This window comes from Rhinolophus sinicus, linkage group LG07 (assembly GCF_036562045.2).
Source record: "Rhinolophus sinicus isolate RSC01 linkage group LG07, ASM3656204v1, whole genome shotgun sequence".
In the NCBI taxonomy this organism is placed as follows: domain Eukaryota; kingdom Metazoa; phylum Chordata; class Mammalia; order Chiroptera; family Rhinolophidae; genus Rhinolophus; species Rhinolophus sinicus.
Genome location: NC_133757.1, coordinates 59,075,063 through 59,098,836, shown reverse-complemented (window position 1 = coordinate 59,098,836; position 23,774 = coordinate 59,075,063). Strand labels below are relative to the sequence as shown.

The following is a 23,774-nucleotide window of genomic DNA, read 5'->3' as shown; positions in this document are numbered from 1 at the left end:
CAGAACCAGAGTTCAGACCCAGGGCTTTCAGACTGTAAAGTACTACATTATTTCATATAATTAGAAAGTCTGGGCAGCCACTGAGCAGAGGACCCAACAATACATAATCAACACAGCATCCCATGAAATGATTACAACTGTCTGCTCCAAGGACACATTTTCCACTCCTCAGTCATCTTGGCCACCCCTCCCTGGACTCCTTCCTACCCCAGCAGAAGTGACAGCTGTCAGAATGTCTGTAACGATCTTTGCACATGAAGGTACAATGACGATCACGTCACGACCACTGCCTCCTGCAGAGCGAGCATAGGGTAGCAGGCCCACCAACTGCAAAAGCCTAGAACAAACCCCTGAAGGTGAACAGGCGCTCACTGTGCTCACGAACTTGGATGTGAAGATCACCTTCCCATCGGATGCCAACAAGCCTGGCCCCCTTCTCTGAACTCCCTGTGCCCCAGGGCACTTTCTACCTCCTATTTGAAGACACACCCCCTCTGCACCCTGCTTCCCATCTGCTCCTCTGAGACAGGGATCATTCCTGTGCATTTTCAAAACGTAATGGCTAAAAGCTCCGTGGTGATCACTGCCAAGTTCACTGAAGAGCCATGGGTTTCATGCTTTCCGCACTCTGCATCTTTAACTACAGCCTTCTTGTCAGTTGGCTTTCTAGGGAAGTACTCCAGCCAGCTATTTGTGACTTATCTTTGCTGAAAAGACTCAAGTAAATAGTCCAGGTCCAGCCTCTTCACTTGGTGGGGTTTTTGTTTTTTTTCTTCCTAGAAATAGAGAAGCAGTGGTTCCTTCCACCTCCCTCCATTCTTTCACCCAGCATTGTGCAACGGTGTGCTTTTGTATTCTTTCTGCCCTTTGAAACTTTGCTCTTCTCATCCCTGAGCTGGGCGACTTTGCTACACACTCTTCCAATTAGTCAGGCCCCTTTCCACTTACCCGGGCGTCTGGTTTGCCCTTGAACTCAGTATTAAGCTCTGGGGTTAGCCAGCATGGATATCTTGCTACCTTCCTGCTGTCTTCTTGCATACCCATAGTGATGACCACACCCGTGTACGCACATGCACGCATGTGCACACACACAAAAAAATCTGAACTCAGTCAAAGGATAAAACACAAACTGTTCTGCAGATTTCTTTGAGTCATCTGTTACTTCATCTTTCCATGGGTCTAAAGCTCTAGTCTTAGGGCACAGGAGGAGGAGACTCTTCCCAGTCTGTCTCCCAGCCCCTTACCCTGAGGCCTAACCTTGTGCCAGCTTGTAGCCCAGGCCCTGCCCAGTGTGACTGGGCAGGCAGTTCCTTGGCCCGCACCATTCCCTAAGGCAGTGAAAACAGCCTGGCCTCATTCCCACAGGCTGGGAGTCTCCTCCAATGCCAAACCCATGTGCTGGTCCCCTATGCTCGGTGGTGCCCTCCTGCTCTTTCTCAGTACGGCTCTGCTGACAACTAAGCACCACACTTCCCGGTGTAAGAGTTGCCCACATGCTCAGTGTCGAGATTGGCTCTGCCTTGCTTCGAGTTCCCAGGCTTTTCCAGGAGCCTCCCTCGCTCCCGGGGCCGGAATGCTGGCCTCAGCTTCCAGCCCAGGCCTTCATGGTCACTGTCCTCAGAGACAACACTGCTTCCCAGGTTTCCATGCCTACTCCAGGCTTCCCAGTTCTTGCCCTCACTGGGCTGGGCTGGGCTAATTAGTTCTAGCTCCAGAACCCATTCCTCCCCAAGCAGCCCTGCCAGGGCTTGTCTTCCTCGGGAGGAAAGCCCAGCCCAGGCTCACAATGTGCCACGTTCAGGCAAACGTGCTTCTCTTAGAGGTGTCCGCATGGCAATTTGGACAAAATTTTGCAGCCTCCTACGGAGTCAGATGTGGTGGTCAAGGGACTCATCTACCCACCAAAGGAGCCAGGAGGCCAGCTGAGCTTGACTGTGTGTCAGGAACACCGGTCTGTACCAGTCAACTAACAGGAATATTAGCAGGGAGCAGGAGACAGCTTGGCTGTTAACAGATTTTATTTACCATTTACAAAAGAAGATGATTGCATGCAGATTGGGAGGATGCTATACTCCCTGTGGAGGGCAGTCTTGACAGAGCAGCCCTCTCCTGAAACATGGACTGAAACATGGACTGCAAAGGACCTGTTTGCTCAGTCCAGGCCCACCTCTTAATACTCAATACTTTCTGGGTCGGGGACTGCCGAACTCTCGTCAGGAGCCGACACACCGGCACATCTGAGTAACACCTGGAAGCACAGATCTGGAATCAAGAAAACCAGATATGCATATCACTGTTTAGATAAGATCACTGATGTATTCTAGTGGGGTTACTAGTGAGCAGCGTGAAATGCAAAGAACTGTTATACTTGTCTCCCTGTGTTCATGTCTAGATTTCTTTACAGCAGGTTTCCTTAAAGTCAAACAGGACCTCTTTGTATAAACCACAGAGGTCTGCATGTGTTCTCTTCTGGGGGACGTGGTCATAAGCTCTCAAGGTGGGCCCCAGCTAGAAGATTCAGGTCCCTGCCACCAGGCAATCGTTCCTCTCTTGGGAACTCATTTTTGTCATCTTGGCAATAGGAGGCTCGGACTGGACGTGCTGCCCAGCTCTGATCCCCTCTGATGGCTGCCCAGGGGCTCTGGTGGTGGTGGTGGTGGTGGTGGCAGGGCAGGGGGGCAGGGTAGAAGGGAAGTGTGTGAATCAGGGCAATGGCATAGTCCAGCTCTGACTGCTGTGGATAAGAGGCAGCACCCTAACTTCCTAGGGTGCTTGGTAGAGTCGCTGAAAGAGTTGCACCCCAGAGAACTGGCCCGCAGAAAAATACTTTACATGTGTGCTGCTCTGCACTCAGTGAAAGTCTTGTCACCACTACTTATTTCCTTCTTCACCCTAGACCTATGGGTGAGGTCGACAGGACTTACTTTCTTCAACACAAGGAAGAGAATGATCAGGGAGTTTAAACAGCTTCCCCAAGGTTACACCATGTAAGCAGGGGAGCTGTTTAAAAACGGAGGTCTCCCCACTCCCCAGAACTCAGCCCTGACATCCTTCTAATGCCCGCACTGTCTCTTCACAGACTTCTCGTGGGGCAGCTCCTTAGAAGGGACTGGAAGCGGTTCCCGATGCCTATAAGGCCACCACTGTGGCTCCAGTTTGGACATTTCCAGGCCCAGGCCAGCCCTGGCTGGGGCATCTTCCCTCACTCTTGCAAAGCCTGTCTTGCCCCTCTGTGTCCATGGTCCCCGTGGGCATAGCAGGGACCCCACAGTCTCTGCCCGAACACCATCTCCCAACTCCCTAGTGGCTTTCAGGCACAGTCCTGCAGGAAGCGTATTTTCAGCGCATCTTGGTCCTTTCTTACCACATTTGCTCTCCCTCAGCCTGCAAGGTTTGCTGACTTCCAACTTTAGCCAGCACTCAACCTCCTTTTTTCTACTCCTGCTCTTAGCTGGAGGCTTCAGGAGCCAGGGTCTAGTTGGCCTTGTAACAGGTGGCCAGGCACCTGCTCCTTGACAAAGGATGCTGAGGCCCCAGGAGGACCCAAGGGACTGTGAGATCTGGGATTGGTGAGTAGAAGACACACAGAGCCGGCTCTATGTCCATGCAGAATGGGGAGCATCGTAGCTGTGCCAAGGTTCTGGGTGATGGGGAAATGTCTGTCAATTGCAGCCAGAACCAGTGAAACCCCTTGCCTAAGGTGCTGTCCAGAGCTCTGGATACGGGGGTTATATCATTCCACAAAAGGGGGGTGACCTGAAGGAGCAGAGGGGGGAACATGGGATGAGGAAGAGAGGGGCTATGGGACACATTCTAGAAGTAAGCCTTACTAGCTACATTGTTCTTCTCAAACTTTTGCCTGAGCTCAGACACCAGAGCTGACTGCATGGGGCTTCCCAAGGCCTTGGGTTTGGGTAAATGTTGGGGCTGAGGAGGGGTGAGTGAGCCAGAGACTGTAGGCACAGTCCAGGGGGCTGTGGCTGTGCTGGGCACCATTCCGGGTGGTGGAGGGGGAGCTGGGGCTCTGGGAGGCGGGGGGCTTCCTTGGCTGTGGTTGTTGCAGTTCTCATTGGGAGCATCCTCTTGGAGCACAAACTTGGCAGCGGCCTTGGTCCTGTTGAACTTGAGCCACTCGATGCGGACAGTGCTGGGTGCAGGGCTGGGCCGCTTGCGGAGCACGCGGCGCACTGGCAGGACCTTGTTGGACTTTCTGTTGCGCCAGAAGGTGGCGGTGGAGACGAGGACGGTTATGGCCACGATGATGGCCATGATGCCAGCCAGCACACCCACAGCCTTCATGGGGTTGTCTTTGGTCTGCATCAAGAAGGCATCCATGGGGCTTCGGGACAGCATCTGGAAGAGAGAGCCACCCCTGCATTCAGCAGCTCCTGCCTGGTCCCTGGAGGACAGAGCAAGGGGTGTGAGGTGCCTTAAGCCTGATAGTTTTCACTTTCTGGCATCAGGCATCCCTTAATTTGTTAAGCACTACGGGCTTCATTCCAGAAAAATGCACACAGAGAACACAAGGGATGCAACTCACCAGGAAAAAACTCACAGAGAGAGAGCGGGATGCAAACGCCCTCTTTCTGATGAAGACCTCCTGCATTAGCTGGACTCTTATTCTCCAGAGAGTAGGCTATCTCATGCCTTTGATTAGGAAGGGCCGCATCTGCCCAAATGTATCAGGAACCCCTGAGTGATGACTTTCTGCCTGACACTGAGCTGAAAACTACACATAATGTGAAGGAGGCATCGCTATTCCCATTTTACTGGAAGGGAAGTAGATGCTTAGCAAAGCCCAAAGTCACCCTGTTAATAAATGTTTAAACTAGGATTTCAAAGCCTGTATATTTGACAGCACAGGAGGCTTTGTTACTAGCGCTGTGTCTTCTGGAAAAAGGCTGGATGGAGATGGTCTTTCTCCCTCTGGCCATGTTGCAGCGAGACCAGAGGTGGCCCTCTGACCCTCTTCCCAACCCCAGCTCCATACCCACCTCAGTGTCTGTGATGTCAATCTTGAGTGAGGCCGTGGTGCTGAAGGATGGGGAGCCACGGTCCTTGGCCTGCACCTCCAGGGACCACGTGTAGACCCCGCTGGGCGTGATATTGTGCAAGGCTTCCAGGGAGCGGATGGAGTTCTTGAGCCGGATCTCCCCCGTGTGTGCATTGATGTCGAACACGTTGGCTGGCTCCACGCGGATGATGGAATAGTCCACCAGGTTGTTGGGCTCCTCTGCGTCCTGGTCTGTGGCCTGTGCACCGGGAGGGACAGACCTCGCTGGGCTTCTGGCACAGTACTATGTACCCTGGTTAAACCAACATATCAAATGGGGTTTCTGGGTTGATGGGAATGGTTCTGGTCCTACTGAGTGGACTGGCGTTGGAAGAGGAATTAAATGTGTGCTCTATGAACCAGGCTCTATGCCAGGCCCTCTGGGAGTTATGCCATTCCCTTCTCAGAACAATCGAGGCATTAGATATTGTTGAAAAACAAAAGCTTGGATCCTAAGTGACTTGTCTAAGGATAGATAGGTAGAAGGAGGGGAGCTGATATGTAGAAGGAGGGGAGCTGGGATTCAAAGTCAAATCTGTAGGGTTTCAGAGTCCATGTTTTTCCACATTGGGAAGACAGCGTAGTATAGTGGGAAAGCATTGCTTTGAAAGCAAGCCAACCAGCTATGTGAACTAAAGTAAACTAACAACCTATCAGAGTCTCAAATTTTTGTTTTGCAAAGTGGCAATCACCTTTTCTTTTCAGAGATTATTTCTGGGTTGAGGTGGGAATGGGGTATATAAATATCTTTAAAACTCTGGCTCAGAGTAAGAATGCAATACATTTTAAAATAAATTCTTATGCCACAATGTTTCTTATAGTAGCTGCTAGAAGAAGGCTTTTAGGGGAGCGTAGCTGCCTTGGAAGCCCACCTCAATTTTCACTGAGGTCCCCAGCACCATCGTCTTCTCTTGGATGCTCTTTCCAAACTTGGGGTAGTGGTCGTTGACATCCAGCAGAGTGACGAACACCTCAGCCAGGCTGTACCTGCCCTCCATGTCCTCCGCCTTCACGTAGAAGTTGTACCTCGCAGTGGCCTCTGCGTCCAGGCTGGCCCAGGGCTGGGTGTAGACCATCCCAGTGGATGGGTGGATGAGGAAGCTGCCGGGCACAGAGAGCGCAGACAGGGGAGTGCACAAGGACATGCCCAGGCACACGCACACGCGGACGTACACGTGCCTGCAGTGCTGAGCTGCCTCAGGAAGTGGCAGCAATGCCTTCTGTAGCTCCTCTAAGATGTCCCACCTGCCCCTCTCCCCATCCCTGCAGTCTGACTGAGGGAGCCAGGTCCACCCATCTACTCATCCATCTATCAACATTGAACTTAACAATCCAAGTCACAGCCCTTCCCTCCTCCCCAGGTCTGCCCCTCCATAGCCCAGCACTGCTTGCCTGGCTCCTGAGGTTATGGGTCCTAACTCCAGGCCATCATGCTGACCCTTCGGCTCTCAGACCCCAGCATCTCACCGAGTGTGTCCCCAATACTTCTGCCTCAGGCTCTGCTTCCTTCCACTCCTCGCCCCCATGCTTGGCTCCCTGACCTAGGTCTTGTCCTTTCTAGGTTCCTCCTGCCTTTGGCACAGACCCCATCCACTCTCAGCCTCAGACCTTCATATTCCTTGGCCTAGGCCCTGTCTGAGATTCTGCATCTACTTACAGGTCTGCCCCGGATCCATAGATGGAGTATTTGACTTCACCCCAGGGACCTGTGTCCGGATCCACAGCCTGGAAGAGAGAAAGCTCCCAGTGGCCGCTGCCCCTTTGTCTGGATATGTGGGCAGCTCATGTGTCTGAGGGGTGTTTTCAAATGGTGAAACAAGGGATTTGGGAGGTTGCCCAACTGAGGAGACTGATCTGGGGGCCTGCCCTGGAGCCCTAGTTTTCTGCCCAGGAGGCTCAAGTGTTGGAGCAACACTGGATCTGGAACTCATGTATTCCTCCTTTGTAAATGAGGAAGGAAAAGGAGGTAAGTCCTGTGCGCTGAGTTTGGGGTTCACACTTATGTCCTCCTTGTAGTCCAAGAGGTGCTGCTATCCCCATTGTACAGAAGAAAAAAGTAGAGCCTCACAGAGGGCATAGCTCATTCAAGGACACAGCTAATAAGTGTGGGCTTTGCAATTCAGATTGGAGTCCAGGTTTGTCTAACATCGTAAGGTCCCCTTTGCTGGGGTTCCAATTCCACCCTCAGTCCCTGGGCCAGTCCTCAACCCACTGTGACAGCCAACACGTTGGAGCCCCCTGGCACATTCTCAGGGATTCTGGCAATGTAGTATTGGGAGGTGAACTTAGGAACATTGTCGTTGGTGTCCAGGAGCTGGATCACTACATCCGCTGTGGAGCTGAACTTCTCCGGGGTATTCACTTCAATGGCCAGGAGCTGGGGGAGGAAGGAAAGCAGAGGAGTTGTCTGGGTGGCAATAGCCCTGCAGAGGTCCTTCCTACTTCCTTTCTCAGCCCTGGCCCCACGCCCACCTACCTCTTCTTACTCTCAGCTGCTATTCCCACCACCACCTGCAGGGGGCACCTGTAAGGCATTCCATCATTTCTCCCACTGACTTGAAATGCAGCACAGTTCCCAATTGTATTTCCGCCAGTTCCTTTTGTTCCACTCAATTGAATACTCCTTTTTAGTTCCAATTTTAAAATTTATTTTGCTTTATGATATAATTTATTATTTGTTAGCGCAAGTTCCTGCCTAATATTCTTTAAAAAAAAATTTTCCCCCGGATATATATATATATATATATATATATATATATATATATATATATATAAATGTATATTTTATTAGCTATTCTTCTAGGCTTATTTCTCCAGATAAAAACCACTGTAATGGTGTCAAGTCCTCTCACCACCTCCCGGAAGGAAATTCTAAGTAATACTTAATTGAGGTCGCATTGGATTCTTTATTAATGAGGATTTGCATTTTTAATAGGGTGTTCCTCCTATGCATTTCTTGTCATCTTCATATCTTTTTGTTAAATTTTTGAATTTTTTTATAATTTAGATGCTGCATATGTATTGCTATGGCAAATCCTAAGAATTTTATCTGTTAGTTGATATTGTAAAAGAGAATTTTTTTACATTATTCTCATAACTATTTTTTGTATGTAGGAAAATTATTGGATTTTGTGTATTAGCTTTCTAATGAATCATATTAACTTTGCTGTTTCTAACAGCTTTTCAATTTCTCTTAGACTTTTCTAAGCAAACACTTACATCACCTACACATAATGGTAAAGCTGTCTCTTCCTTTCTAATGTTTCTAATGTCTCTTATTTCCTTTCTTAAAACAGGAATAATGTTACTCCAGGAATAGTGTTAAATAACAGTGGTGATAGCGGGCATCCGTGTGTTGTTCCTGACTTCATGTAATGCTTTTAGAATTTCACTTTTAAGAAGATGCTGGCTATCAGTGTGTATGCGTGTATAATTATAAATAATTTAAATAATATCAATGAAGTATTTTTCCTTTTTATTAATATATATTATTTATATGTTTATGTATAACAGGCATTGTTTATGTGTTTATAATTTTAAATAATTACAAATACAAAGGAGTATTTTTTCATTTTCTGCTAAAGTTTGTATCAGAATAGATGACAGATGTCAAATGTATATGAGAAAAACATCTATCTTGACAATCAAATAGTTTTTCTTTTTCTCCCTATTAACATGGCACATTATATTGGTAGTTTCCCTTTGAACCCTCCTTGTTTTCTTGGAGATAGCTGTAGTTTAGAAGCTGGAGCTGAGAGGCTGTGCGAGCAGTAGGAAAGGGCCTTGTATCACTTTTCTTCTCTCTCCCCTTTTGCTCCCCAAATCAGCAGGAGAGGCAGAGAGACTGAGAAGAAAAGAGTAAGGTCAGGAGGGGCAGGGATGACAAAGGCCCTCTCAGAAATGAATCCAGGGGCTGGGACCCCCATTCAGGGAAGTGCAAAGCATCACCTACCTTGAAGGTTAACACTTTGAACTTTTCAAAGTCAATGGCAGCTGAGTTCTCCACAATGATGGTGACTTGGGCTTCATTCAGGATTGTCTGTGGGACCACCCGGAAGATGCCCCCGGGGCCCACTAGCCGCAGGTTGAATTTGGCATTGGCTCCCTAGGCCATAGAGTTTGGAGAGAAGAAACGGAAAAGATGAATGAGGATAGGAACTCATATAGTCCTGCTAAGCGAGGAGTATTCATATGCCCTTAACCTTGGGAAATAAGTTTTATTACTTCTTTCTGTAGGTGAGGTGATCAAGGATCAGAAAAATTCAGCAAGTTATGAGGACTAGACAAGGGAAAAAAACAGATAGGCCTAGCCCTGTGCTCGGCAGAGGAGGCAACAGGACACATTCACAAATGCCTGTCTGGTGGGTCAGATGCAGAGGTGCTTTTGTTTAACTGGCTTTTACTTTTTAATTGATTGTGAATATCTTTAGGCCAAGCAGATAGTCTTTGATTAGCTACACTCTCACTCTCTCGGTTACACTCCCTTGTTTCATTCATTTTGTGACCCTCCAGGCCGCTGTGACATAAGTGTGAAGGCTGATGCAGACTCAGCTTTGGGACTCTGGCCCCACACAATTTGCAGGAAGGCAGGATGGAGGGCAGGGACACACACCTGGTCTGAGTCATTGACGGTGATCTTGAGTCCCCGCAGGATCTCCCCCTGGGGCGGGTGCTCATACATGGACAGCTCAAACCTGTTCTGGGGCCCACTCTCTCCATAGAACGTAGGTGGATGGTTGTTGAGGTTCACGATCCTGATGGTGACTGGAACGATGGCCTGGGCAGCTGGGCTCCCTGCAGAGCTGACCTCAGTCACCTAGGATCGGGACAAGTGGTTAAGGTTGTGTGACAGGCTGGCTCCAAGATGGCTCCAATGATCCCCACCTCTTGGTATTCATTCTTGAGTAATCCCCTCTCCTTAAATGTGGCCTGGCCTAGTGACTTGCTTCTCACTGAGAAAATGGCAGAGGTGATGAGCTATCACTCAGTGATCAGATTACAAGAGATGATAACTACTGTCTTCTAGCAGACTCTCTCTTGCTGGCTTTGATGAAGCAAACAGCTGTGGTAGAGAGGCCCATGTTTCAAGGAACTAATGGTGACCTCTAACCAACACCTAGCAAGGAACGGGGGCCCTGAGTTCAACCGCCTACAAGTAGCGAAATCCTGCCAATAAGCATGTGAGCTCGGGAGGTGACCCTTCCTGAGTGGAGCCTCCAGTGAGAACACAGTCCAGGCTGACAATTGGGTGGCAGTCACATGAGAGACTGACACTGGGGACCAGATAAGCTGAGCCTGGACTCCTGACCCACAGAAACTGCAAGATACACATGTGTGTTTTTAAAAGCCACTAAGTTTGTGGTAATACGTTACAATAGCCATAGGAAACTAAAACAGTGCAGTCAATAACCCTGTTTAACAGATGAGGCACAGAGGGGTGGGGCAGTCACCTGGAGTCACAGCTCATGAAGAGCAGATGTGTCGATTCTGTAGTCAGTGCTCTCTCTGCCACACCACACTGTTCTCTCCTTGCAGCCAGACATGGTTTCAAACCTTGCTCTACCACATTCTGTCCTTCTATCCACAGGCGAGGGGGAGGCTGCAGGGAGGGGAGGTGTGGGGATGCAGCCATAGGTAACTAATACAGCCTGCAAAGCCAGGCCCAAGAGCCCATAGGCACCTCAGGAACCACATGGCAAACATCACACAAGCCCCTTCAAGGGCCTCCTTCCCCTGTTCTACTGCTCTGGTCTTACTGATCCTAAAATTTCCCTTTCTGGACCCCACTCTGTCACTCCCTAGCAGCTTCCTAATTCTCCTTTCTCAGAAGCCTCCATCGGCTGTCTTCATTCCCTACTTCCCACTCAATTCTCAGCCTGTCTCCAGCTCAGAGACTTCACACTGACGTCCATGTTGCATGAGGCACTGCGACTCTCTCACCTTCCCTGGTGTTCTATGCTCTTGGCCACTGTGACTGCTCTCTGCAGCTCCCCTCGACCTCTCTGTTCTCTCCTTCACCTGCTCACTCTAAGCTTCGGATGCTCCCATAGCTGTGTTGTTGGCCCACAGCTCCTCTCTCCCCCCCGCCATCCTCTGGGTGATCTCATTCCCACCCATCCTTTTATAGCTACCTGTATGGTCTATACTCTCTCCTCTAAATTCTAATCCTGTATACCCAGGTTTGGATCTTTCAACTTGGATATTTCTGAAGCACCCAAATTCATCATGCCTGTCCTCCACTTGCCTCCTTCCCTGTGTTCCCGATGGCATGGTGCCACCCTAGGCTCATCCACCCCTCTCCTTCCCCCACCCCTCACAGCCACTCAATTGCCACATTCTGTGGAATCAGCTCCTTCATAATTTGCAGTTTGTCCATTTCTGCCATGCCGCCTTTCCTCATCCCCATGAGCCCTCTTCATCTATCACCTTGGCTGATGGTGCTGCTTCCTGGCCTCTCGTCCGTTTCCCTCCAAACCCAAGTCAGGAGCAGCACTCTCCAATGCCAAGCTGGGACTGGGACAGAATCACCTGGGAGCTCAAAACACGCAGAGTCTGGGCTTTACCCCAGCCAGACTGGATCCCCACTCCCAGGGTGGGCTCTAGAAGTCACCGTTTACCATGCTCTCTGAATGTGAGAACCCCACTGGTCTAGTGAGCAGCCTGGGTAAGCTTTCTAACACGACTGTAATCCTGCTCAAAACCTTTCAATGGCTCTTGATTGCTCTGGCGCAAGAGCAGCGATATAATTTTCAGGCCCAGTGAAAAACGAAAATATGGGCTCCTTTGTTAAAAAATCATTAATAACTTCAAGATAGCAAGAGCAGAGCATTAAGCCCAGCGTTAGACTCTTCTAACCAAGATCCTTGTGTGATGGCACAGGTCATATGTCCATGGAGTTGGTCCTGCTCCAGGGGCCCACCTCTCGTGTTCAGGTCCATTGTTGCTCTGGTCCCAGACTGGCATCCAGCCGTTTCTCTTCTACATGGGGCCCATGGACTCTTTGCTGCAGTCCTACTTGATTCCTCATTGTTTCCCTAGTACACTACGTGCTTTCACCTCCAGCCATGGCTCACAGGCTTTCTTACCTTGGAAAGACAGCACTCCATCCCCACCCCACCAAGGCTCCCCTCCACCAGCCTCCACCTGTCGGGTCCTACCCATGCTCAAGGCATACATGCTTCAGTCCTACCTTCTCCTGCCTCTCACAACTCAGCTTGTGAGTTCATGTCTTCCCCTTGGCAGGGGCTTTGTGTACCTGCTATAGCCTTTACACAGCTACCTGATGTAGGTGCTCCTTGGAGCAACATCTAGCTCCCTCCACAGACTGTGACACCTGGGGAGTAATGGAGGCCGCCTGAAGGCGGGGATGGCCAAGCTGAGGGATGTTACCTGTACGTGCAGCTCATACACCTCTCTCTGGAGCTGGGCAGGGCTCTGTGTGATGGAGATGGTTCCAGAAGTCTCATTAATTTCAAAGGCTCCATCAGTCTCTGTCATAGAAGAGAGATACACCCTGAAGTGCTGACCAGGGCCACAGGAGGGTGTAGGAGAGTTGTGCCAGGTAGGGTGCCATACGCTTCTCATGCATTATCTCACTGAAGTCTCCTCTATAGAATGTAATTCTGTCATCTGTGTCTTGCCAGTGAAGACATTGAGTCTCCGAGGGGCTAAGAAACCATGTCCAAGGTTACACAGTAAGCAGAACTTGGATTTGAACTCATTTCTGTCTGGCTCCCAGATTCTGTAGTACTTTGCTTCTCTCATGTATAGTGTGTGTGTGTGTGTGTGTGTGTGTGTGTGTGTGTGTGTGTGTGTGTGTGTGTGATAGAAAGAGAAAGTGAGAAAGGAAGAGATATAGATGAAAGGAGAGAGAAGGAGAGGAGAGAAGGAAGGGAGAGCAGAAAAAGAGGAGAGAGGAAGAGGAAAGAGACTGAAGGAGGAGGAGGAGAAGAATGGAGAGGAGAGGGTGTGGGATGGGTGCTTGGTTAATTGGTAACAGATCTGGAGTCTGTGACGCAAACACTGCCTGGGCAATTGCACACAGACCTCTTGTGGCCATCTTTTCAGCATATAGGTCTACACTGCCCTGCTAATTGTGTAAATTGTGTAAAATGGTGTAATTGTGTAAAGGTTTGAAGTGGTGGTTGAGGAGGGAAGGCAGTCGAGGGTCTGCGTGCCTGGCAAAAGGAGCCTGCATGTGATGGTGGGCATGTTTGTTAGCGCATGAGCTGCTAGAGGGGCATTGTGCACCAGGCGTGTCCCAGGGACAGGGTCAGAGGAGGCGGTGGTGTCTGAGTGAGAGCATATGGACATATGCATGTCTGGGATCAGGCATTGGGTGTTATGGCCCACTGAGGGAGGCCCTGGAGGGGCTAGCTACTGAGGGCTGCAGAGCCCACACCAGGGCCGGCCCCACCTGTGCAGTTGCTGCCCAGTTGTCAAAAGAACACAGACTTAGATTGAAACCCAGTGAACTTTGGATGTCCACTTAGCTTCTCTGAGCCTCAGTTTTCTCATCCATATATAGGGTGAGTGGTAGGGAAATGCCATATCATCATTGTACTTAATTCATTTAATTCAAATATATGTCCTAGGCCAAACACTTAAAATAATTAGGAAAAAAATGGCAATTTAAAGAACAAAAGAAATGTTGCCATCCCTTCTTGTCAATGAGCATATGCCCAGGATAAAGGGAACATGAATCTGTGCCCCCATTTGTTCTTAGTTCCCAATGCTTCTCTCCCTGTCACTGGACATAATGACAAGCGGAGGCCAGAGGACATATCCACGGAGACTTCTTATGTGGTGGAGGGTCCAGTCTCTCCTCTCCATATATTTTGTGCTTCTCACCCTATAGATGAGGGACCCGGGGTGCAGAGAGACTAGGGAATCTCGTTCTGGTTGCCTGCAGCGTCAGAGCTGCTGCCCAGTATGTCTTGTCCCCAAAGCTGCCCCAGACTTACCGCTCATGAGGCTGTAGAGAATGTGGTTGGGTTTGCCCCGATCTCCATCCATGGCAGCCACTGTCAGTACCTCCGAGCCCTTGGGGGAACAGGAGCAGTGGCTTGAGGCTCATGGGCGATCCCAGGGCTCTCCCTTCCCAAGACACTGTCCCCACCACAAAGGGAAGGTGCTGTCCCACCCGACCCCTGCTCTATGGGAGCTCAAAGCACCCACTGGCCTCCAGGTGACCCTCTTCCACAAGGGTCAGCACGTGGGCTGCCCAGGGGCTCTCAGGCTTCGCTCCTCGCACGCACACTGCCTCCTTTCCCACACACCACACTCAGCCCTCCTCTACTCTCCCCACCCTCCAGCTTCACCCCCTCTGCCTCAGCCATTTTTTGCCTTCTGAGGTGTGCAGAGGGAGAGGTGAGAGGCTGGTGGGAGAGGGGCCGGCACAGAGCGGGTGCAACAGAAAGTCCAGGAACCAGGATTTTATCCTGTGGTGCTGGAGTGCGGTTCGAAGGGTTGGCACAGGGATACCACAACTAGACAAGTCTGGCGGGACCCTGGCCTGCCACCCCCTGCTAAGCTCCGTCCTCAGGTCCTTCTCCCTGCCCTGCCCATATTCATGGCTGCTTCCTGACTGCCCGCGTGCTGCCCTCTCTCCCCTCGGCACCTCTGTCCACCCTTAGCTCCTCAGCAGGACAGTGCTGGCCTCCCCCTGCTCCGTCCTGCAGCCCCACCAGGACACCCTGGCATTTCTCTCCCTTGCTCTGTGCTCATCTCCACCACTCAGCTGCTGGCTTCTGGTAAGGTGGTATTTTAGCTTGGGCCCAGCCTGTGAATGGTCCTCAGTAAGTGCTTTTCATTGTTTCATGAAGTCAGGAATAATCATAGCCAGGAAGAGAACAATGGAACTGCAATTCAATTCCAAAGGGAGTTCTTGAGCCATGGCCTTGTGAAGTCTGGCTCTGGCCAAGTCTCACTCCGCAGCGAGCTCATGGTCTGGCTAGGGTGTCCTTTAAATACAGGGGTGCATACCATGGAGGGGTGTACCAAGTGTGGGAGAGATGGGAGCTCTCATCTCAACCAGTGATGTCAGGGGAAGTGGTGCCTGGGCTGAACCGAGAAGGGCAAGGGGCATTGGCCCATGGGCACAGTTCAGGCAGAGGCATAAGGATGGAGTGGTGAGATGGGTTGGGTAGAGGATGGTGAGGGGTCATCGGTAGAGGGGAGGCTGGCCCTCAGATGCCAGGCCTGGGGAGTGGGACTTTCCCTGAGAGGCCGAAAGACAAGTGCTGCAGCCAAAGCACTGGAGGCAGACTGCACTGAAGGGGAGACCACTGAGGCTGGCCTTTGAGCTGTGATGTCTAGCAAGGGTCATGGTGGTTCAGCAGCAAACTGTAGGAGAACTACTGGTCTGAAGGGCCCCAGGCTCAGGGCTAGGAGTCACAAAGACTCCTAACCTCCTATATGAGGTGTAGGAAAGGCCCCACCCAAACTAAGGCTCAACTATCTTCCAGCCTCTCTTCTTTGCCCTTCTGAAGGGCCAACCTTTGCAGTTGGTCTGGGGTATGTTTGGATGAGGGGAAAAAATGCCTGGTATGGTCTTGGCACCTAGCAGGTGCTCCATACACGAACACCCGCTTCCTCCCCCTTATACTTCCAGAGGCAAAAAGACCTGTTGGTGGCCTGAGTGAGTCCAGAGCCAGCTTCTGTATGACGAGGGTCACCCGGGGTTGAGCCCAGCCATTTCCAGCAGGGGGATTCCAGCACAGAGTAAGGGACAAGGCAGGAGGCATCAGGAGGTGACACTGGGCTGAGGAGCGCAGCCACCCACCGGAATGGTGTCCTCGTACACATAGCCGTAGTAGGGTGTGCCCACGAAAACAGGGGCCATGTCCTGCATGTCGTCCACATTGACTGTGACCGTGGTGGTGGCCGAGAACACCACATCAGCCCCTCGCAGCCTCCCTCCACCATCCTGGGGACGAATCCGAGAGTGAAGAGAGGTCGGGCTCTGGAGTCGACAGACTCCAGTGGAATCTGGCTCCTGCTACTTACTGGCCGTGAAGCCAGCTGCCTGCTCTGAGTTCTGTTTGCTCCTGTGTCACTTGAGATAATTCTCCCCTCATAGGAATGTTGGGGAAATTAAATGAGATCATGCATGACAGTCTTCAGGCAGTAAAATGGTCTTTTGGAAACAGGGGCAGTTCTCTCTCCAGGGAAATGATGTTGGACAAGTGGCAGAGGAGGGAGTCAGAGCCACTTTCCCTCCCAGCCAGGAGCCAAGCCTGACTCCCAAGGACCTGCTAGAGCCTGACTGCTGCCCAAGCTGAACAGTGAAGCTGTGCACTGAGCCCAGCCCTGACAAGAAACCACAGGTGGGATTTGGGACAGGCTGGACTGGGATGGCCTGTAGCCAACATGTGACCCACCCTTAAGGGCCTTTCTAGAAAACTAAACACTGGGCCCAGAGGACTGGGGTTTCCTGCCCTTTGTGGGGAGAGGAAGCACATTGGCTGAGCACCTGCTGAGTTGTAGGTCCCACACATTGCACTTTAAAAATGTGAGGAATTTAGTTAAGCCTCAGTTTCCTCACCAGAGGAAACTGAGGCTCAGGGGTGTACACAGGGGGTGCCCAGAGGCCCGGTGTGGGGGAAGTGATGGGATATGAGTCTCCAGGCCATGGCCACCTGATCCTACAGAGAGGAACCTGACCTGTCAGTCTTGAGGAGGTGTGTGCCATCTCCCAAGAGGGAATATGCTCTCTGCCTCAGGAGACACTAGCCTTCTAGGAGACTATGTCCATGTCTGGGCAGGGTCCACTCAACACAGTTTCTGAGCAGCTCTCCCCCAAATTCTGTTGTAGAGCCTAATTCTGTTCTAATCCAAGGGTGGTTTCCCCCAACAGAGGCTGAGGAAAGACTGGATGGGATGCCCCCCATTCCTCCCTCTCTATTACCTTGGCAACCACGGTGACGAAATGGGCCCGGGCTTTCTCATAGTCCAGGGTGGTCCCAGGCCTGAGGCGCAGCACACCACTGTGGCGGTCCATGGCAAATTTGGTGGACTGCATATTCTGTAAGAGTGACGGGCAGGCTGGTCCTTGGGGAGGGACACTGGCCGGCCCCAGAATGCCTGTTCTGCCTACTAAAAGGGGATCTTCACTGTCCTTGTCACAGTAACTCTGGCCTCAGAGCTGAGGTTCAAACTTCAGGGAATCCAGCCTTTCTGACCCCCAGGGTCCCTCTTCCTAGAGCTCTGGGCTTCCCCTCCCCCTCCCTTAGTTAAAACCAAGAAGTTCCCTTCCAGCAAGCCTTTAGGTTTTCTCTCTGCTCAGCTAGTACACAACTGGGCCCGACTTTGAGCTAAGCTCTGGCCAAGAGGTTCCAGAGTGCTCTAACCTAGAGGTCGTGGAATCTTCAAACCCCACCCCAAGTAAGTGACTGTGGGCCAATCCCAGGCAGTATCTGGTAGTGGTGGTGGTGAAGGGGGGGCAGGGTTTGGGTGGGGATAGGAGATGACTTCCAATCTAAACAAGGGTTACTGAGCTCTACATACATTTAATCCTCAGGAAATCCAATGAGGATGTGATTTTATCCTTCCCATTTTACACGTGAGGGAACTGAGCTGGGAAAGTTAGATTATGGATTGAAGGCCCCACTAGTGGGAAGAGGTGGGATCGCTCCAGTACCCACAGAGCCGAGGGGATTTCTCCAGAATGTGTATTTTTATCCATTGAGCTGTAGTGTCTTGAAAATTTGTGACAGCAAATGAATAAATGAGAAGAGAAGAGGAAATGTTACAGAAATGGCAGCCTCGTGAAGGAAGGGAGGGGGTTCCTGGTGAGCCCAGAAAAAGGCAGGTGATGCATGGAGGGGTCTCGCCTTTGATGGGGAGTGATGGATGGACAAGGGGCGTCATAGCTTTGACCCTTCTGAGAGCTGCCCCTTCTGCCCTTTTTCCTACTGACAATTCTGGCCCAGACAGCTTTTTTCCACCTTGTGTGGGTGCAAAGTGCCCAGGCCTTCTTCTGAGGAAGGGTTTGGGGGTGGAGAGCTGAGGGTCCTGGAGATCTGGGGAGAGGGAGGGAGGCCAACTCAAAGGGAGCTGGGATGGTGCAGTCAGGAGAAGATAGCTTCCATCTGGGTCCCTCTCATGTCCCCACCTGTCCGTCCTATTGCTGCATTTACTAAGACCTCATTGGGATCCAATGTGGCATCACTGACCATCTTTGGGAATAGCAGAGGGACTGACCTACGGGCCTTGGTGATGGAAGTGGGGGTCAGCCAGGCATCCCCTCTATCCCAGGCCTCTGGTTTCATACTGTGTGCCCTGCCTTACCTGCAGGAAGTAGGTGACACTCCCTCCAGAACCTGTGTCCTTGTCCACAGCATGGACCTTAAGGATACTGCTCCCAGGAGGCGTATCCTGAGGGGTCAGAGCCACAGGGGTCAGTCCTGGGGCAGCGACACAATGCTCAGGGTACTTGGGGTATGGAGAACCATGGAAAGGTGGGGTCAGGAGAGTGAAGGGTAAAAAGAGGTGACAAAGTGGTGACTAACCCAGGGAGCCCCCAACAGGGGAAAGAGCAGTGATGGAGGAGACACATCAGAGAAGGAAGAAAAAAGAAAGAGCAGATATCCTCCCCCTGAGGAGAGTCTCAAGGAGAGAGGGAAATAAACTAAGACTCCAAGTAGATAAAGGGTTTAAATACGAAATGAGAAAGGCCTTAATAAACACGGACATTTTCAGCATTACCAGAGATCACATATGTACTATTTAGAGCCAGGATGAAATGTCTTTCTCTACGGAATTAGCAAACATTAAAAAATGTGAGACTCTCCAGTGTTGATGGGGGATAGGGAGACAAACCCTCTCCTACATCTTGTTGAAAATTGCAAATTGGTGTTATTCCAGAAAAGCAATCTGGTAACACCTCATAGGCATGGAAGCTTTTGACCTAGTAATTTCAAATCTTGGACTATAGCTTAAGGAAATGATTGTAATTAGAGAAAAGGAGCTTTTATGTCAGAATTTGATATTTCTTACGAGAGCAAAACTGCAAGTATCTTAAATATCCAAACATAGGGGAACAGTTCCATAAATGATAGAATGTTCACTTAAGAGAAGTTATTAAAATGATAGTTACGCAAATTTTATAATTAATGGGGGAAATGATGATATTATAAATTAAGTGAAAAACAGTATACAGAAAGCATATGTTTAGTATAGTCACAACAATGTAAAACAAACAGAAAATAAATCTAATAATCACAAAAACAGCTAGAAAGAAATACACCAAAATTTAACAATGTTATCTCAAGCTGGAGGGGTTGATAGTGATTTTGAAATCTTTTTTTTCCTACCTTTTTATGTATTTCACATTTCCACAATAAATATATATCATGATTATAATGGAAAATGGGAAATGAACATTCTGTTAGAAATAAAACACAGGTGTGAGGGGATGGCGGTGGGGGTGGGGAGGACAGAAGGGCCAGCTCTCCGGAGGGCAGAGAGGTGCTCTGCACTCAGAGGCCCAGTCCCCTTGGCCAGGTCGCAGGGCAGCCCCGTGGGCTGGGGGTAAGAGGGCAGCAGCTGTGCCTGGCGGCCTCATACTCACCTCAGGAACATGGACAGTGTAAGGCTCCTGGATGAACCTGGGCGCCTCGTCGTTGGCATCCGTCACCAGGATCACGACTTTTTCTGCCACCTGAGAAGGGTGAGGAGTAAAGGGGACAGGAATTGGGGCAGTGAGACCTTTTGAACAAAAAAGGGACAGTGGCCCCTAATGCCCCCAGGTATATGTCTCTACCCATCGTCCCTCTCTCCCCCTTCCTTCTTGCTATCCTTCCTTGTTTCATTCATTCACGAAACAAGTATTTTTAAGCAACTATTTGATGCCAAGCACATGGAATGAAGCACTTGGTGCCCCATATCAGGGACAGAAGACATGGTCTGATGGTGTGCATTTTGCAGGACGAGGTGGCAGGGCAAAGGTCAGCGTATGAAAGAACGTGGTGATAGCATTCAGGGTGATAACAGTGGCATGCCAAGCACTGAGGGCAGGACCCCTGCACTGCCCCGCTCTGGAGATACCATGCATGCCATGGCCTAGGCAAATGCATCCCCTGGGGCTATGGGGGCACAGTGCAGGAGGCTGCATCCGGAGGACCCCAGAAGAGGCCTCTAACCAGCCTGTGGTGGTGGACACAGGGAGGCTTCACAGAGGGGTGAGAATTAGGCTCTGCAGCAGTTTGGCAGGTGAGAGGGAGAGAAGCGAAGGAGCATCAGGTGCAAAGGGGAGTGAAATGCACAGTGAGTTCAGAGAACATAAGCAGATTTACGCCAGATGGTTGGTGGGGTGACTGTGGGAGAGAAGGTGGGAGAGGCTGATGGTGCCCAAAGCGGAGGCCCTGAATGCCAGGCTGAAACTCGGGTTTCACCTGGAGGGTGGTAGGGACCAGCTGGTAGTGCTTTCTGAGCCGGGCTATGGCCAAGTCTGTGTCCTGCAGTGTAGGCCCAGGCTGAATTTGGAGGTGGATTGGGGTTGGGGAGCCTGCAAGCAGGGGAGCCCCTGTAATTATCAGGGAAGCACTGATGAGGGCTCGGGCAAAATGGTGGTTTTCCTGTGGGCATGTTGGGGGCGGGTCTTGCTGGGCCTCAGCTTGGGTTTGCCAGGGAACCCTCAGTCCCCAGGAGGTTGGAGGAGGGAACTGTGCTCAGGCCCAGGGAGCTGCATGCTGTCAGGGACAGGCGCAGGTGTGCACTCACCAGATTCAGGCTGTCAGAAATGCTGATGATGGCTTCAATCTCATCCTCTCGCTGCGAAGCACAAGGATTGAGTGAGTGTCCAGGAGTGATACATGCTAGGGACCCCTGAGTCTGGAGAGAGCTCTCCCTGCCCCACTGAGCCCATCAGAGGAGGCCTGGAGTAGTGTGGGGTGACCAAAAGTTTACTCTGGCCATGCTTGAGACCTTCTTTTGAGGCTCTACACATCAGGGGCTCTTATAAACCCAGAGAGATTGTTGAGCTTTAGATGCTAGAAAGAGAAGAGATGCTAACCTAGTGTTGTAGAGGTCCCAGGAAGAAGGCTTATTCCCTTTTTTCTGTACATTTTCTCCCCCTTATCTCTGCCATGCCCCTCCATATTCCACAGTTCTGCAGAGGTCCAGATCTGTGGTATCTCAAGCACTCCCCAGCACACTGTGGCACCTCAATGAGGAAGGTCCCTGGGGGAATGCCAGGGAGGGGAAGCCAAGTCACACCTCCACCACTGTGTCCCCACAGCAGTCTCTGAGACCCACCCTTTCCCTTTTCTAGTCTGGCCTGTGGGTGGTGGAGTCTGCCATCGGACCAGAGCTGGCAGCAACGCCACACCTGAGGTCCAGTTGTGTGGCTAGCTAGCCCCACCAGTCCGGTGTGGTGTCTCAGAGTGAAATGTAGCCCATGCTCGGTCACCGGCAGGTTCAGAAGGGTGCCGAGGGGTGGAATTTTTCCAGACTCAGACCTACTCTCTAAACCACGCTTTCCAGCCCTGATCTGCTGTCGGAGTTTTCTGCAGCTTACAAGACCTCTCCAAAGACGATCTCTAGCGGACCGCCCAGTCCTCAGAGGCTTGGCCGGCAGGCAGCAATCCTCACTTCTCCCCATACCTCTCTGTCCAGCTCTTCAACCAGGGTGATGTTTCCAAAATTGGGGTCAACAGAAAAGACGCTTCTAGAGCTGGGGTCAAAGCTGATGTGGTAGGAGACAGGGTCTCCCTCAGGGTCTGTTCCATTCAGGGTGTACACATGAGAGCCTGGAAGGAGACACAGAGGGGAGATCTAGAATCTGGGATCTGACGTTTCCCAAAAGTGGCAGCTGCTCAGAACCAGGGATTCAACCATCTGTACAATGAATTTGCAGTTCAAAAGGAACCACCCTGAACTGAGCACCTCGCCCCACTGACCTCACTCCCCTGCTGATTGCCCCTCCCACTCTTTGTCTTTATTCTTCACAGCTGTCGGTGAGATATTAGTATCAGCCACTTTACAGAGTGTCATCTATAATACAGATTGTACAGGAACTTCCCCTCTGCCTGCTAATGACTCTTGTCCCAGGAGCCAAGATTGGGGGCTCCCCCAGGATGGGGGAAAAGGGAGGCACCAGTAAGGCAGGAGGGTGGCCCATGGGGCAGCTCTGTTCCCCCTGCCCAGATCAGCTCCTCAGGGATGTCTGAGCAGGCGCCTCTTTTACACTGATCTTACGCTGGTCTTTGGCTCAGGGTTCCCAATCCAGACAGGATGAGACAGAGGAAGTGCAAATCTCTCTCTTTCTCCTTCTCCCCCTCTGCAGATCCCAGCCAGTGAGTTGGATGTTCTTGGATGCCTTTAAAGCCTAAAGATCTGAGGCTCTGGGAGGTCAGTCAGTACATTTGCTCAAGGTTACACAGTGGACACTGGGCAGCTGTGGCCAAGCCCAGCGGTAACCACCATGCTGAGGGCTTCTACCTGTCTCCTGGGGCAGGCCCTGTCTTTGGATTGGCACTGAGGTCTCCAGGGCTTGTTGGGCTTAGGTTTCCATGGCAACCAAGACCTCCTTTATATGCAACTGCCCTGGAGAATTCAAAGTGCAATCAGCCCCTATCCCCCCACTGCCAGCACCTGCAGCCTAGCTCTCCCTTTCTCTACAGATTGCGAGAACTCATGGTTCTTCCGTGCCATGTCCAGGGGAACGAGGGCCACCCCTCTGGGGGACCTATGGGGGCCAGTGCCAAGGCTCCTCACCAACAGGGGTGTCCTCCGGGAGGCTGAATAAGGCCATGTTTCCGTTAGTGCTGCCAACCCCATTGTCGAAGAAGTGGGGGGCGAAGTTGACCTGGGCTAGGGAGAAAACAGACAGAACAAATGGACACCCAGAAACTCGAAGGGCAATTTCGCGCCAGCATGGTCTGATGTCTGGTCCCAGTTCTGGGCAGGCAGGCACTCTCCTCTCCAACCCTAGCACACCCATGTTTCGGCTGGGGAGCCTGGGAGAGAGTCCCTTAGCTCAGGCTTGTCAGGGACATGGACCATCTGGGGCCCTTAGAACCCAGGCAGCTGCCAAACTCAGCTCATCAATAAGCAGACTGGGACCTGGAGCCAGAGAGGTACAGTGTCCTGGCCAAGGTCACACCAGGAGCTGGGGCGCTGTCCCCTGCCCCATGCATCCATTAGAGATGCCGCCAATCCTCCTACCCTGTTTCTGAAAAAAAGAAGAGGTCAGCGGGGGTCCTGGCCCCAAATCTGGGGTGTCCAGAGTCCTTGCCTCTGGGGAAGTGCCCTGGGAACCCCTCTCCCAGCCAAGCCAGAAACTGGAAGAATCGCCCCCCTCCTTTCTGCTCCGGTCCCCATCGCCCAGCTGGAGTCTCACTCTGGAAGTGAACAGTCCAGAACTATGTCTCTGTGTCCCTCGGGGTAGCGCCGGCACCCACCCCTCGCCCCCACCGAGGCCCGCGGGGCCCAGCGGCCACTCACCCAAGCAGAGGCGCAGCAGCCCCAGGGCTAGGGCGGCCTGCGGGTCGAGCCTCATGTCTCCGCGGGCGAGTAATGTCGCTCCTCGCAGACGAAGTCGGGCGCAGGAGCACAGAGCATGCCCCGGGCCCGGGAGGAGCACAGAGGTGACAGTGGGGGTGGCGGCGGCTGCGGCAGGAGTGGGCACGGGGCGGGAGCGCTGGGTGGTATGAGGGCGCTAAGCGGATGACAAGGTTCGGATCTGCGCCGCCGGAGCGCTCCCGCAGCCGCCAAATGA

The 23,774-nt window shown here is 51.6% G+C and overlaps 1 protein-coding gene across 1 annotated transcript; it reads right to left on the bottom strand.

Annotated features, from left to right (window-relative positions):
- Window positions 1–2,000: 2,000 nt before the first annotated feature.
- Window positions 2,001–23,724, bottom strand: CDHR1 (cadherin related family member 1). Its single transcript, XM_019755545.2, has 17 exons — window positions 23,501–23,724; window positions 22,772–22,867; window positions 21,659–21,804; window positions 20,777–20,827; window positions 19,626–19,715; window positions 18,344–18,430; window positions 16,962–17,078; window positions 15,837–15,980; window positions 14,017–14,095; window positions 12,443–12,543; window positions 9,666–9,869; window positions 9,006–9,158; window positions 7,266–7,430; window positions 6,711–6,778; window positions 5,926–6,154; window positions 4,995–5,252; window positions 2,001–4,353 (listed from the first exon to the last, which is right to left on the bottom strand). Exons 1-17 carry the CDS (start codon window positions 23,553–23,555, stop codon window positions 3,814–3,816), a joined length of 2,583 nt encoding a protein of 860 aa, XP_019611104.2. The 5' UTR covers window positions 23,556–23,724; the 3' UTR covers window positions 2,001–3,813.
- Window positions 23,725–23,774: the final 50 nt, after the last annotated feature.

What these genes read in the sequence shown, in the direction of transcription:
- CDHR1 (XM_019755545.2), bottom strand. Translation starts at nt 23,555, where the DNA reads ATGAGGCTCGACCCGCAGGCCGCCCTAGCCCTGGGGCTGCTGCGCCTC. An exon ending in GTGTCACCTACTTCCTGCAG is followed by an intron (nt 17,079 to 18,343) that starts GTAAGGCAGGGC and finishes TCACTCTTACAG; the next exon opens with AATATGCAGTCCACCAAATT. An exon ending in GGACCTCAGTGAAAATTGAG is followed by an intron (nt 5,253 to 5,925) that starts GTGGGCTTCCAA and finishes CCCGGTGCACAG; the next exon opens with GCCACAGACCAGGACGCAGA.